The sequence below is a fragment of the Trametes versicolor genome, assembly GCF_000271585.1.
Source record: "Trametes versicolor FP-101664 SS1 unplaced genomic scaffold TRAVEscaffold_2, whole genome shotgun sequence".
NCBI classification, from domain to species: domain Eukaryota; kingdom Fungi; phylum Basidiomycota; class Agaricomycetes; order Polyporales; family Polyporaceae; genus Trametes; species Trametes versicolor.
The window spans coordinates 525,996-538,883 of record NW_007360322.1 but is presented as its reverse complement, the minus strand read 5'-3'; the positions used below and the strand labels follow the sequence as shown (position 1 = coordinate 538,883).

The following is a 12,888-nucleotide window of genomic DNA, read 5'->3' as shown; positions in this document are numbered from 1 at the left end:
TCTAGATCCGATACACATCGCCTTTTGCGAGCTGTGCGAGCGTTTAACATCATTCACTTAGCGCCTCACGCCGCCGCGCTCCTCTCTCAGACTCCGAACTCGGACCCTACAGCCCTGCTTTCTGATGCGGTTGACCTGTCCTACTCAGTCAGCAAGCTCGTAAGAGACGGAGGGTACAGTGCCTAATTAATATTCTGACGTGCTACGTACATGTGCAGTTACAAAACGTGATAGGTTACTTTCCCACCCACTGTGTCCCCAAGATCTCAAACATAGCAATAAACACAACATCCACGCCACGCGACGTGCTCGATCGAGCACCCGCCTCCCCACAGCATTACAAATTCCACATCGTACAGAGCCCCGGTGGAGAAAGGAGAGATCGCGGCAGAGGCCGGTTATACCAGCATGCCCGCGATGCCCGCAGCCTGCAGCGTCCTGCCCCCCACATGCGCGTCAGAATCGTCCTTGGGCAAGGGCAAGGGGGAAGGGACTCACGAGATGAAGCCACAGACCATCGCGGACGCGGCGATGCGCGCGATGATGCGCGCACGCGAGGGCGCGAGCGCGGACAGCACGCCGATCTGGATGCCGAGCGAGCCCAGGTTCGCGAACCCGCACAGCGCGTACGACGCGATCGTGTACGCGCGCTCCGACAGCGGGTTCTCGCTCGCCATGATCGCCTGCAGGTCTGCACACCGTGTCGTCAACGACCGTTATCCCACACAAGAGAAAAGGAGGGTGAGAAGGTAAAAGGAACGGGAGACGCACTCAGGTAGCCGACGAACTCGTTTGCGACGAGCTTGGTCGCGAGCAGCTCTGCGACGCGCAGGATCTCGTTGCGGGGCACGCCGATGAAGAAGGTGACGGGGTAGAAGATGTAGCGGAGGATGAGCTGCAGGGTGAGCGCGTGGAAGCCGAAGCCACGGCCGATCCAGGTGAGCAGCCCGTTAATCGTTGCGACGAGTGACACGACCGTTAACACGTTCGTCCTTAATCCGCGTAATGAGCAGTGGTGCGACTTATTGGCATGAGACGGACGTACAAGATCTGGCCGGCGACGATGAGACCGAAGAGCGCGCCCTTGCTGAATGCGTGCAGCGCGTTGGCGGGCTTGTTCTTGTCTGCGTCTCCGCGGTCCACGGTAACGTGGCCACGGGTGACGGGCTCGTCCATTTCGGGAATGCGCATCTTACTGATGGCAATGGACGCGGGGATACTCATGACTGACGCGGTGACCAGGTTCTGCGGCGGGACACCGAGACCGATGTAGGCGCTGAGCACGGAACCGGCGATGGTGGAGAAACCTTCAAGCAGATGAGAAGTGATGCAATGGCCAGCAAGAAGAATGCTTACCAGAGGTCATCGTCAGATGGAGCTCGGACTCGGTCATGTAGTCAACGTAGGGCTTGACGAGACATGCAGATTCACCCTGGCCGATGAACGGCGAGGCAGCTGCGACGACAGCCTCGGCACCAGAGACGTTCATGATCTTGAAGAAGAACCACGCGCTACGATAGGTGATCCTGGTCAGCCTAAGCCATGAACGTGGGAGGGATAACAACGCACAAGCCCTGGATGAGCCACTGCATGACGCCGAGGTAGTACATCATCTGCACGAAGGCGATGAAGAAGATGATAGAGGACAGCTAATGGTCGTGTGTTCAGCGATAGGCTCAGAGGCCATAATCCTAGGGTGTACACACCGTGTTTACGAAGAACCAATGCTTGGTGATGGTTTCTGCATCGAAGAAGAACTCCGCGCCAGCCAGTGCTTGCTCAAGGAAGTCTGCCGCGAGGAACGCGATCCACTTGAAGATCGAGAAACCGGCGCCAGACTTGAGGACAAACATGGCGATAGCCTGCTGCGTAAAAAGGCCGACGATAACGGTGGGCCTGTACAACTGTCAGAAAATGTTGTGGGCGCCCGCGATATGGATAAACATACCAAGGGATGTGGCTGCGGTGCTTGGAGGTGGCCCAGAAGAAGAACTGGAACACGAACAGGCCGAGGACGGAGATCGCGCGATCACCGTAGCCGGTGTTCTGCGAAACGTATATCAACGTTCTTCGAGCAAGTCGAGCAGTTCATGAGTACTAACACCGGTGAGCGGGAACCCGAAGGCCGAGCCGAAGATGATGCCGAGGAGAGCGAGCCATCCCATGGTCAGGCGGACGGCGTACGGGAGCTTGAAGAACGGCGTCTGCACGCAGGGAACCCATGCGGCAGCAATGGGGCGCGAGACAACCGTGGAGGGGATAAACCGGAAGGCGATGACGCTGTGTAAATATTGATTGTTAGCGAGTGCAACGTTACGGGCTCGACAATGTCCAGGATCCTCTCCGCCCTTCCTGCCACCACGAAGGTTTCCCTTGCCACCGACACAAGCGCCTGCTGGCTGCCCGCAGTTTACCAAGATCCGAGCGCCGAGGCCCCTCTCGCGACTTGCGGCTTTCCCCCAGCAGGCCCAGGATCGTCTCGCGATGCCTCGCATCCCCAAATGCGCATATATGCGATGGTTCCGCGCAGGAAAAGGACTCACGCGAGGAAAAACCAGGCCCAAATGGTCTGGACGATCCTAGAGGGCGTGACGGGCGGGGCGGGTCAGTCACGCGTGACGATCGAGGAAAAAAGCGGGGCGATCGGGCGCACCATCGATGCCGAGTGGCCGTGAGGACGGTCGAGCTCACCCACCAGCCGAGGATGACGGCGGCGAGGGCGATGAGGACGAAGGGACGGAAGCGGCGGTAGAGGCGAGTGAGTGCGGAGACGTCCTCCTCGTCCTCGGGCGCGGCGGAGTGGTGCGTGCCCTTCTCCGGGTCGTTTACGCGCACCTCCGTGTTGGTGGGGTCGACCTTTGCGAGCGAGTCGCTGCCGCTGGAGCGCGAGTGCCTGCGCTCCACGCCATGGCTGTCTAACAGCTCCTGGGTGATGGGGGTGCTCATGTCGTCCTGGCTTCCAGAGAGAGTGGGGGGAAGCAAGTCTCAGCGAAGAGAGAGCGCGGCGGGCGGGGCAGAGAGCGGCAGAGAAAGTCGAGCCGGCGGAGGGAGTGGCAGATATACCTTCGAGGGCGGGTCAGGATCTTGCGCAGACGCCCGATGGGGCCGCCGCACCACGCGGGCCCATCAATCCTCCTTTTGCCCTGTTCGGATTGGCTCGTGCCTGGACCCATATCCTTATCGCCCCGCCCGTCAATATAAGCATGATAAGAATACCTCCCTTCCCTTTCACCCGGCCGGGCATCTCAAAGATGCGTCTCGCGAGTCTGAAGCGCACAGCAGGAAGGAGCATAAATCCCCGGACGTCCGCAGCCTCTTCATCGCGGTCCTTCGACGCTGCGACGCCCGTGTGCGCACCCAGTTTCTGCAGCACACATGACGCCCCCCTGCCCACACGGCCGCTGCCAGCGCTGACGCGCCAAGCGGCGCCGTCCAGGACCGGTATCTCGATATCTATTCAACGCCCTGTGCTGGATCAGAGCCCGCGTTTCTCGCCGCCCCGAGCGAGCTGTCGCGCCGCGGGGCATCAGACCCACCCACCACGTCTGCCACCAGCTGCCACACCGCGAGACCGAGTGCTGCTATCGGGGCGCTGTCTCACCACCGCCCAGTGCCTCAGCGACGGCGCACACGGCACATATCAGCTGCAGCGTTACGAGCGTATGATACGCCGGAGCGCGCTGTGCTGCCCAGGCACCCACCGTGATTGCTCCCCGTCCCAAGCCCCCCGTGTGGCGGAGTGGCTGCCCGGGCAGCTGATAACTCCTGCTCCGACGTGCTTCGTGGCGAGCTAGACCCATGCGAACGGTAAATTTTGTGGGCGGGTGAGTCTCGACTCTCAAGCTGGTGTCGTGTGCACTGTGCAGGCCGTACATGGTAACCACCAGGGCTGCGATCGAAGATTCGGGCAGAGCTCTGCAAGAGACATCGGGCGTTTTCGATGCGCGACCTGTTCCTTCACCATCAGCATCAAGTTCCAACAGATAAACAATGCCAAGCCCCTCGAGATCTGCCCACTCACCGCTACGATCGCAGAGGCTTCCCGCGGCGTTCTGGAAGACGAACCCCTTGCTCTAAAACTTTGAAGCACGTACATAGGTGCGGTGCCTAATTAGGACGCGCGTGGTTTGAGTTTCTCAGAAGTGAGAACAGTTACCAGCAGCGTCGCAGGGGTGGTGAGTGCTGGTGTTTCACGGCGCCATACTACGACCGCTAGCAGCGCCAGGATCCGTCCGTTTGCAGCAGCGTTTGGAGCATGACGCTCAACGCGTCAACAGCGATAGAAAACAAGCGAGACGTACAGGTGTGCAGCGACATGCATACCCACTATGCCGACAACAAGTGCAAGGATCTCAAGCGGCTGCGTGCGCACAGAGGAGGCTGCCCAGCGCAAGCACGTCCACGGTGAGGCACGCTAGCGTTTGGAGGCGTCCGTCCGCGCGTCGCCCGCCCCGCGGATAGGCGTGCACACGATAAGCAATCTCCCCGCCGAGGACGCGCAGCACCGAGCGAGCCCTATCACCCGGCGCACCGCTCCATCGTCGCCCCGCCGCCCCGACCCAGAGCGTCCGAACCCCGAGTCCCGACGCGGGCCTCCTCCCGCCGCTGCGCACCCGCTCTTCGAGCTACCACCAGTCCATGCCACGAGCCAAGTAGCGGGCCTCCCATCCCGCCGCACCACCCACCACCCCAAGTCGACTCCGTGCGCCCGCCCGTCCACGCAAAGCCCGAGCCCCCGTCCGAGCCCGGCGTCCAGTATCGTAAGCCGGGCGCACCAGCCCCGCGCAGCCTACACCTTGAGCGCCTTGATAGACTTGCCCATCGCGATCGCGATCCACTCGCCCGGCGCGGTCGTGTGCCCCGTGTTCATCGACATGCTTGCGATGTGCGGCGACCACGCCAGGTTCGCGATCTCTCCCGCGCCCGTGTACGCCATCACCGGGTCCGTGATCGTCCGCTTCTTCACGTCCGGCCGCGGCGAGCTCAGGCCCGTGCTCGCATTCCGCGGAGACGCCGCCGCGGCCTGCGTGTGCGGCGCGAGGTCCCAGAGCAGCAGCTGGCTGTCGTCGCCTGCGCGCAGAAGGTCGGTGAGTGAGAGTAGGTGAAGGATGGTGTAGAGCTTACCTGCGGTAGCGAGCAGCTGTGAGTCGGTAGAACTCCAGCCGAGCGCGTTCACTTGTGAGCGATGCGCCTTGAGCTCCATCACGGGCTGCCCGGGGCTTCGCATGTCCAGAATTTGGATCTCCGTGCCGTCCATGTGGAATGTGGACATGTAGTTCGAGTCGGCAGGATTGAAGGCTATCCTGAGGAGAGGGGAGGTAGGGGGACGGGCGGTCGAGGACGGCGTGGTCGTCGGTGGAGGCATGTTCTTCGGCGCCGGGGTCTCGTAGAGAATGGTGGAGTGCTCCAGACTGCGCAGGTCAAATGCCCGAAGCGAGCCGTCGGCGCCGACGGAGACGAAGATGTCGGTCGAACCAGGCAGCCATGCGACGTCGTAGACCTCACGGTCGTGGGCGATGAGTTGGGTGATTGCTGTAGAGGTGTCGATGTTCCACACTGTGCAAGTCGTGTCGATCGAGGAGGTGACTACTAGACTAGGCGACTTCTCGTTCCATGAGAAGCTCGTTAATGGTGCGCCAGTGTTGTTATTTTGGACTTTGCTTTGCTGTGTGGGGAAAACGAACAGGTTAGTGCTGAACAGCTGTGGCGTCTACGAGAAGCTTGGGCAGATGGAAGCAAGAATTAACACAACAGAAGCAAATCCGAGAGCTCAGGCTCGATAAGACCCAGTTTCCAGTTGCATATCAGATACAGAGGCCGAACCCAGTACACTGAAGGCCGAGCAGAAGCAGCGCCACCACAGATATCCTGGTATCTGGAAACGAGTACTCACCCCAGAAAGCGCCGTCTTGAGTGTCAACTTGTGCCCGCCGCCGCTCCCTTGCCGACCGACATACGCACTGACATTCCCCGTCCCATCGCTCGAGTACTCCCACACCCTGAGAGCATCGCCCGTGGTGGCGAGGAGCTCCGCGTTTGCCGACTTCTGACTCCATGCAAAACTGTTCGCGGTCGAGGGTTGCCATTGAAGCCGCGTAGCGGGATAGCCGTGTTGCGCCTCGACAAGGGTGACGAAGTCAGGATACTCGGTGTAGTCGTCTTCGACGAGTACCCGCTCGTCTTGGAGCCCGACGATGGCGATCCGATTCCGGTAGTCATCCGTGAGCGAGGCGATGCCGAGGCGAAACGCAGAGCGGGGGCGTAGTGACTGTCCGGGCGCGGGGGACTTGCACCAGTCGAGAGCATATACAGGCCCTGCGGAAGACGGAGCAAGTGCGACGAGACAGAGAAGGAGACGGATAGTCAGATGAGATGTGGGCGCGGTCGCAGCACGCAGATCGGTACTCACAGGGAGCCTCGTACTGGAGAGAAGTGGTCTGTGTCATGATCGGCGGCGATTCGTAGCGTCTACGGAGAGTCTTCGCGTGGACAGGCGAGGCTGAATGTTTCATGCGCATTGCGAGAACGCGGGGGTGAGTATGAGAGGCTATCTCATGTTGCGATGATGTGCATATACGTGCCTCAAGGTTTGCTCGTGCACGGAGCTATCTTCGGGTTCCCGCGGTTAGAGAAGATGGAGGGTTCTTGTTGTACACGTTCCAGACCTCGAGAAAGCAAGTGTTCAGACAGACAGCATGGGGGTATGGTAAGCAGAAGGTCGACGTCGGTGCAAGAGGTGCGTTCGCGTCTCTTCGGACGCAACCCGTACACCCACTGCGGCTCGCTCATGGCGCTTAAACTAATGTCGGTCTAACTGCGGGCGCCTAAGCGGCAATGTAGTTCGGGGATATCTTTGGGGTCTGTCTCGAACCTCTACCTCGGCTTCGCGAACTGGCAGTCCGCGGACTACACCAAAGACTGCGGTATCATCAGATGATGCATGCTGCTGTCAGTGGTCGGCAGCGCACTGGTACAGAAATAGAGGTACGTAGCTGATTTCCATGGTGTTTCTCTGCTCACCCGGTTTGCGGATACACTAGACATACGCAAGTGCCGTCTCGAGCGGGTGAAGCAGCATTATAATATACAGAAGCGGCTTTTACATTCCATTTGTTTGTCCCGCCGTCGTAACTACAGCCGCATCCGCACACTCGCGCTTGTCTCACCCTGGCCGGCGCCAGCCCAGGATGGCGCTCTGCGCAGACCGTAAGCGATGACATAGGATATGCGTGCTATGTCGGTGTTAACCATGCCCCCTGAGCGATACGATCGTCTTTGCAAATTATCAGGGGCTCAACTGAAGATTTCCTCACTGGATACCCACACATCGCCGGAGAAGTTCTACGAGTTAGTCGCTCATCTAAATCTGTCCTTCGACTGACCAGTGACTACCAACGACAGATGCGATGAAGGCGGAAAAGGAGCCGCTACGCGTCCCTTTGCCGCAGCTGTGCTCGGAGTCGGGGGGTCGGCCTTCGGGAGCACACCAAACCAGCCACTCGGGGGACCCCCGTGGTTGCTTGTTTCACTCTCCACAGACCCGAGCCGAAGCAGGGCCTTGATGCAGCTGTCCAGGCTCGGAACTGAACTATGCGCCGATGCGTCGCCGCAATTCCGCGCCCGATGGCACATCCTACTCCCTATAAGAATGGCCCAGGGTTGACAGAGTTGTCGTATCTTGTGCTCCCATGTCAGTCTCTTTCTTCCGGGTTCTTTCTCTGTTCTCTTTCTTCTCTTCTTTTATTGCTGCGAATGGCCAGAGCACCAACTCTGCGTCTAACTCTGTTAGCGCAACGTATGGGAGCTTGAGTGGTTCTCCCCCCGTCGATCTTGACCTGATAAGCGTAGACGACGAGGAGGTACGAGCTCCGTTATCTTTCATCGACATCCGCCGTTGATAGTTTTGTGATTAGTACCTGGTAGATATCGTTCTAGGTGGTCAAAGTACGTTGTCACTGCATATCCCGAGGAGGCCGACACTCATATGTGTAATCCTACAGCCTTCAGGGTCATTGTCGATACCGGCTCGACGGACCTCTGGCTGGACTTACAAGGCCTCGACATCCCGTTAACCAATACCACGGACCTCATCGTTGATACCCAGTATGCCATTGGAGAAGTCAAGGGAAACGTCCTGTTCGCGGAGCTACGCCTAGGGCCGTACGTGATCCCTAGTCAAGGTGATTTTGTCAACTTCTAGGCTGCGGCTCTCGAGGTCGATACTGATACTCCCTTCAGCCTTCATCAACGCCACTAATGTGAGTAATACTGATTTAAGCCTCTCATCCGCCCACTCACATTATGCAGGTGACCGCCATGCCAGAAGGCACGCAGGGGCTAATGGGCATGGCATTCGACACCACAGGAATCTACGTGAACATGCTAGAGGCCTGGAGCAGAGACACCGCGAACGAGCTCGCGCGCGGCCCCATGTCCAACCTCATCGCCCAGAACGCTTCCGCGCCCGGCTTCTTCGACCTGCGCCTCGGCCGCACGTACGCAAACGGTACTGAGCTGAACGGCCACATGCTCATAGGCCAGCACCTGGAGGGTGCGGAGGCGGTCGAGTCGGCACCGAAGCTCGAACGCGTTGATTTGTTCCACTGGGTCGTCGCGATGGACGGCATGAACATCAACGGCAAACCGTTCACTGGCTGGAACAAGTCCATCGTCGCCGGCGTGCCCGAAGGCAAGGTCGCCGCAGTCTTCGACTCTGGGTTCACCACGTCTGCTTTTCCGAAGGAGCTCATTGACGCCATCTACGGGTCCATCCCGGGCGCCGTCCGCTACAACGGCAGCATCCTCGACACCGACAACGGGGCCGGACTGGACAACTGGATCGTTCCCTGCAATGCCAGCGCTAACATCTCCTTCGTCTTTGCGTAAGTCTCTTCTCCGTCCTTCAAAACGTCCGGAACTGACTGACTTGGGGGCTGCAGCGGCCAGGAGTACCCCGTGCACCCGCTCGACGTCGTCAACTTCTACACCAACCCCCTGATCGGGGAGCAGGACGGGATCAGCATCGCCGCCAACGCCAGCATCTGCACGAACCGCTTCTTCGCGGGCGACCACGACGAGTCGTACGATATCCTGCTCGGCATGGGCTTCCTCCGCAACGTCTACGGCTCGTACGTCCCCCCCACTCACCCGGACCGTACCTTTGGTCATCATCTGACGCATAGTCGCATAGGTTCCACTACGGCAACTACACCCCGCCAGGCGCCAACATCACCGGTCAGCTGCCGTACGTGCAGTTGCTCTCCGTGACCGATAAGGACACCGCCTGGGGCGAGTACTACGAGTATTACACGCAGAAGGTCCTCCAGGGCTCGCCCGAGGTGGACCCCGCTACTTGGCCCAAGTTTATCGCAGACATCAACAGCGACGATAGCGACAGCAGCGATGACTCCAGCTCCAGTGTCGCTCCCGCAGGGGACCTCGAGGTCGCTGGCGCCGTGGCCGACGGGTCTGGAGACTCGCCCTCGAGCAACTCCGACAGTAACAAGTACGGGCCTATCGCCCTCGGCCTCCTCGGCGCGAACGTCGCGATTGGGCTGGCGATACTCGTGGTGACTCTTACGCTGTGCATCCGGAGCGCGAAGGGGGAGCGCGAGGCGCGGTATGCGCCTCTTCGTCTGCCGAAGGAGGCTGGCATCGTGGACCCGGAGAGGGCCACGCTGTACAGCGACTGAGGTGGATATCACTACCTTTAACCATGGACGCCTGCTCGTTCGGGCCTACTTGTATATTTATACAATCCCTGTCCTTACGCTCTCTGATATCGTATTGCTTTTTTCGGTACCGTCGCGAAGCTTTGGTGCACTCCTTTAACTGACGTGGGGATTGAGAAACTCAGGGCCTGATCACCCAATGTTTCCAGCTCCTCAGAAGTCTCTTCAACGGAAGGTAGTTACATTCAGGCTAGCGCTCTCAGCTAAAGTCGGTTTGACTGCGAGCGCCTAATCGGCAGTGTAGGTCTGTCTCGAACCTCTACATACGTCGGCGTCGCGAACTGGAAGCCCGCGGACCATACCACAGACTGTGGTAGTATCAAATGGTACGTGCTGCTCACACAGGTCGGTAGTGCATTAGTATAGGAATAGAGGTGCGTACCCGGACCTTCCGTGATTTCAAAATTTGTCACCCTGCTCACTCAGTTCGCGGCGACTACAGACGTAGTCATGACTCATAATGCATAGTCTCCCAAGTGCTGTCTTCAGCAAGACAAACAACGCCAGAAAATACAAGAGCAGCTGTTCCATCTCATACATGTGTCCCACCGTCGTAACCGCACCCGCACTCGCACACTCGCGATCGCTCGTCTTACAGTTCACCCGCGCCAGCCCAAGATGGCGCTCTACACGGACTGTTTACGACGATATCGATCATGCGTGTTGCGTATGTCGGTTTTATACGGCATAAGCGATGGGCTCGTCTTTGGAAATTGGCAGCGGTTCATCTGAGCCTTTCCTCAATAGTTACCCACACATCGCCGGAGAGACGTCGCACGGCATTCCATAGTTCCACTAGTTAGTCGCACATCTGATTCTCCAAGGTACTCACTACTCACGACAGATACGATAAGTGCAGAAAAGGAGTTGCCGCACGCTCCTTTGCCATAGCTGTGTTCGGAGTCGGGGGGTTAGCCTGCTGGAGCAGAAGATACCGACCACCTCGGGGACCCCCGTGGTTGCTTGTTTCACGACCCACAGACACGAGCCGAAGCAGAGCCTTGATGCAGCTGTCCAGGCTCGGAACTTGACTATTCGTTGATGCGTCACCGCCATTCCGCCCCCAATTGCACATCTCGTTGTCTATAAGAACTCTCAAGGTGTGCCAGAGTTCTTGTATCTTGTGCTGCCATGTCCATCTCTTTCTTCCGGGTCCTTTCTCTCTTTTCCTTTTTCTCTTCGTTCATCGCCGCGAATGGCCAGAACATCAACTCTTCGACGAGCTCTGCTGGTGCAACCTATGGAAGTTTGAGTGGCTCGCCCCCTGTCGATATCGGCTTAACGGGCCTTTCCGATGTGCAGGTACGAGCTCTGTCATGCATGATCGACATCCACCGTTAACAATTTGTGATCAGTATTTGGTTGATATTGTCCTAGGTGGTCAAAGTATGTCGTCACTGTGCGTATCCCGAGGAAGCCGACGCTCATATGTGTGATCCTACAGCCTTCAGGGTCACTGTCGATACCGGCTCGACGGACCTATGGCTGGACCTAAAAGGCATCGAAATCCAAGTGTCCAACACCACCGATCTCATTGTCGACACCCCTTACGCCATCGGAGATGTCAAAGGCAATGTGCTGTTCTCTGAGCTGCGTATCGGGCCGTATGTCATCCCTCATCAAGGTAAACTTCATAAATTATCCGCAATCCTCGGCGTCGATTTGACCATTCACTCAGCCTTCATCAACGCAACAAATGTGAGCATACATTGAGCTGAAACCTCGCCACCACTCACGGTTCGCAGGTGACCGGCATAAGTGAAGGCACACAAGGCTTGATGGGCATGGCTTTCGACACCACAGCAATATGGTGGGGCATGGCGGACGCCTGGAGCAATGACACCGCGAACGAGCTCGCGCGCGGCCCTATGTCCAACCTCATTGCCCAGAACGCTTCCGCGCCCGGCTTCTTCGACCTGCGCCTCGGCCGCACGTACGCGAACGGCACCGAGCTGAACGGACACATGCTCATAGGCCAGCACCTGGAGGGTGCGGAGGCGGTCGACTCGGCACTAAAGCTCGAACGCGTTGATCTTCATCATTGGACTGTCGCGATGGACGCTATGAACATCAACGGGCAGCCGTTCACTGGCTGGAATAAGTCCAAGGTCGCTGGCGTGCCCGACGGCAAGGTCGCAGCGGTCTTCGACTCTGGGTTCACTATGTCCTCTTTTCCTAGGGAGGTTGTCGATGCCATCTACGGATCCATCCCGGGCGCGGTCAAATACAACAGCAGCATTCTCAGCACCCCATGGGAGGCCGGAATGGACAACTGGATCGTCCCTTGTAACGCCAGTGCCAACATCTCCTTCGTCTTCGCGTAAGTCGCCGTGTTCGCCCTCGAAGACATCTGGAGTTGACACGAGTGCTGCAGCGGCCAAGAGTACCCCATCCACCCGCTCGACGTCGTCCAGTTCATCACCAGCCCCCTGATCAAGGAGACGGATGGTATCAGCGTCGTCGCTAACGCGACCCTCTGCACCAACCACTTCTTCGCGGGCAAGCAAGACGACACGTACGACATCTTGCTCGGCATGGGCTTCCTCCGCAATGTCTACGGCTCGTACGTCCTCCTCGCTCACCATACCCTTAGCCACTATTTGACGCATGTTCGCACAGGTTCCACTACGGCAACTACACGCCGCCTGGCACCAACATCACCGGAGAGCTGCCGTACGTGCAGCTACTCTCCGTAACCGACAAGGACGCCGCCTGGGGCGAGTACTATGAGTACTATACGCAGACGGTTCTCCAGGGATCGCCAGAGATGGACCCCGCCACCTGGGTCAAGTTCATCTCCGACAACGACAGCGACAACAACGATGATTCCAACTCCAGTGCCACCCCCGTAGGAGACCTCGAGGTCGCCGGCGCCGTGGCCGACGGGTCTGGTGACTCGTCCTCGAGCAACTCGGACAGCAACAAGTACGGGCCTATTGCACTCGGCCTGCTTGGCGCGAACGTTGCAATCGGGATTGCGGTTTTCGCGGTGACGCTTACAATGTGCGTCCGGAGCGCGAAGGGGAAGCGTGAGGCGCGGTATGCGCCTCTTCGCCTGCCAAAGGATGCTGGCGTCGCTGACCCCGAGGGCGCCCCGCTGTACATTGACTAGGATGGTTGATCATCGGTAGCATTTCACATATGTATCCTACTCCAC

At 58.7% G+C, this 12,888-nt stretch overlaps 4 protein-coding genes across 4 annotated transcripts; 2 read left to right on the top strand and 2 right to left on the bottom strand.

The window, feature by feature from the left end:
- Positions 1-168: 168 nt before the first annotated feature.
- On the bottom strand, positions 169-3,015 carry TRAVEDRAFT_160473 (H+/nucleoside cotransporter). The gene is made up of 11 exons (XM_008035895.1): positions 2,654-3,015; positions 2,544-2,579; positions 2,103-2,280; positions 1,949-2,046; positions 1,707-1,896; positions 1,570-1,649; positions 1,357-1,511; positions 1,046-1,307; positions 772-992; positions 499-691; positions 169-438 (listed from the first exon to the last, which is right to left on the bottom strand). The coding sequence occupies exons 1-11, from the start codon at positions 2,944-2,946 to the stop codon at positions 399-401; spliced, it is 1,746 nt and encodes a 581-aa protein (XP_008034086.1). The 5' UTR covers positions 2,947-3,015; the 3' UTR covers positions 169-398.
- Positions 3,016-4,789: 1,774 nt separating this feature from the next.
- On the bottom strand, positions 4,790-6,446 carry TRAVEDRAFT_114559 (WD40 repeat-like protein; the record flags this gene model as incomplete). The annotated part of the gene is made up of 4 exons (XM_008035894.1): positions 4,790-5,070; positions 5,125-5,665; positions 5,894-6,315; positions 6,410-6,446. 4 exons carry the CDS (start codon positions 6,444-6,446, stop codon positions 4,790-4,792), a joined length of 1,281 nt encoding a protein of 426 aa, XP_008034085.1.
- A 1,242-nt stretch (positions 6,447-7,688) lies between these two features.
- Positions 7,689-9,692, top strand: TRAVEDRAFT_62554 (acid protease; the record flags this gene model as incomplete). The annotated part of the gene is made up of 7 exons (XM_008035893.1): positions 7,689-7,859; positions 7,914-7,944; positions 8,001-8,180; positions 8,239-8,258; positions 8,308-8,882; positions 8,940-9,128; positions 9,191-9,692. The coding sequence occupies 7 exons, from the start codon at positions 7,689-7,691 to the stop codon at positions 9,690-9,692; spliced, it is 1,668 nt and encodes a 555-aa protein (XP_008034084.1).
- A 1,170-nt stretch (positions 9,693-10,862) lies between these two features.
- Positions 10,863-12,843, top strand: TRAVEDRAFT_42906 (acid protease; the record flags this gene model as incomplete). Its single annotated transcript, XM_008035530.1, has 7 exons — positions 10,863-11,033; positions 11,087-11,117; positions 11,176-11,355; positions 11,410-11,429; positions 11,477-12,051; positions 12,106-12,294; positions 12,351-12,843. 7 exons carry the CDS (start codon positions 10,863-10,865, stop codon positions 12,841-12,843), a joined length of 1,659 nt encoding a protein of 552 aa, XP_008033721.1.
- Positions 12,844-12,888: the final 45 nt, after the last annotated feature.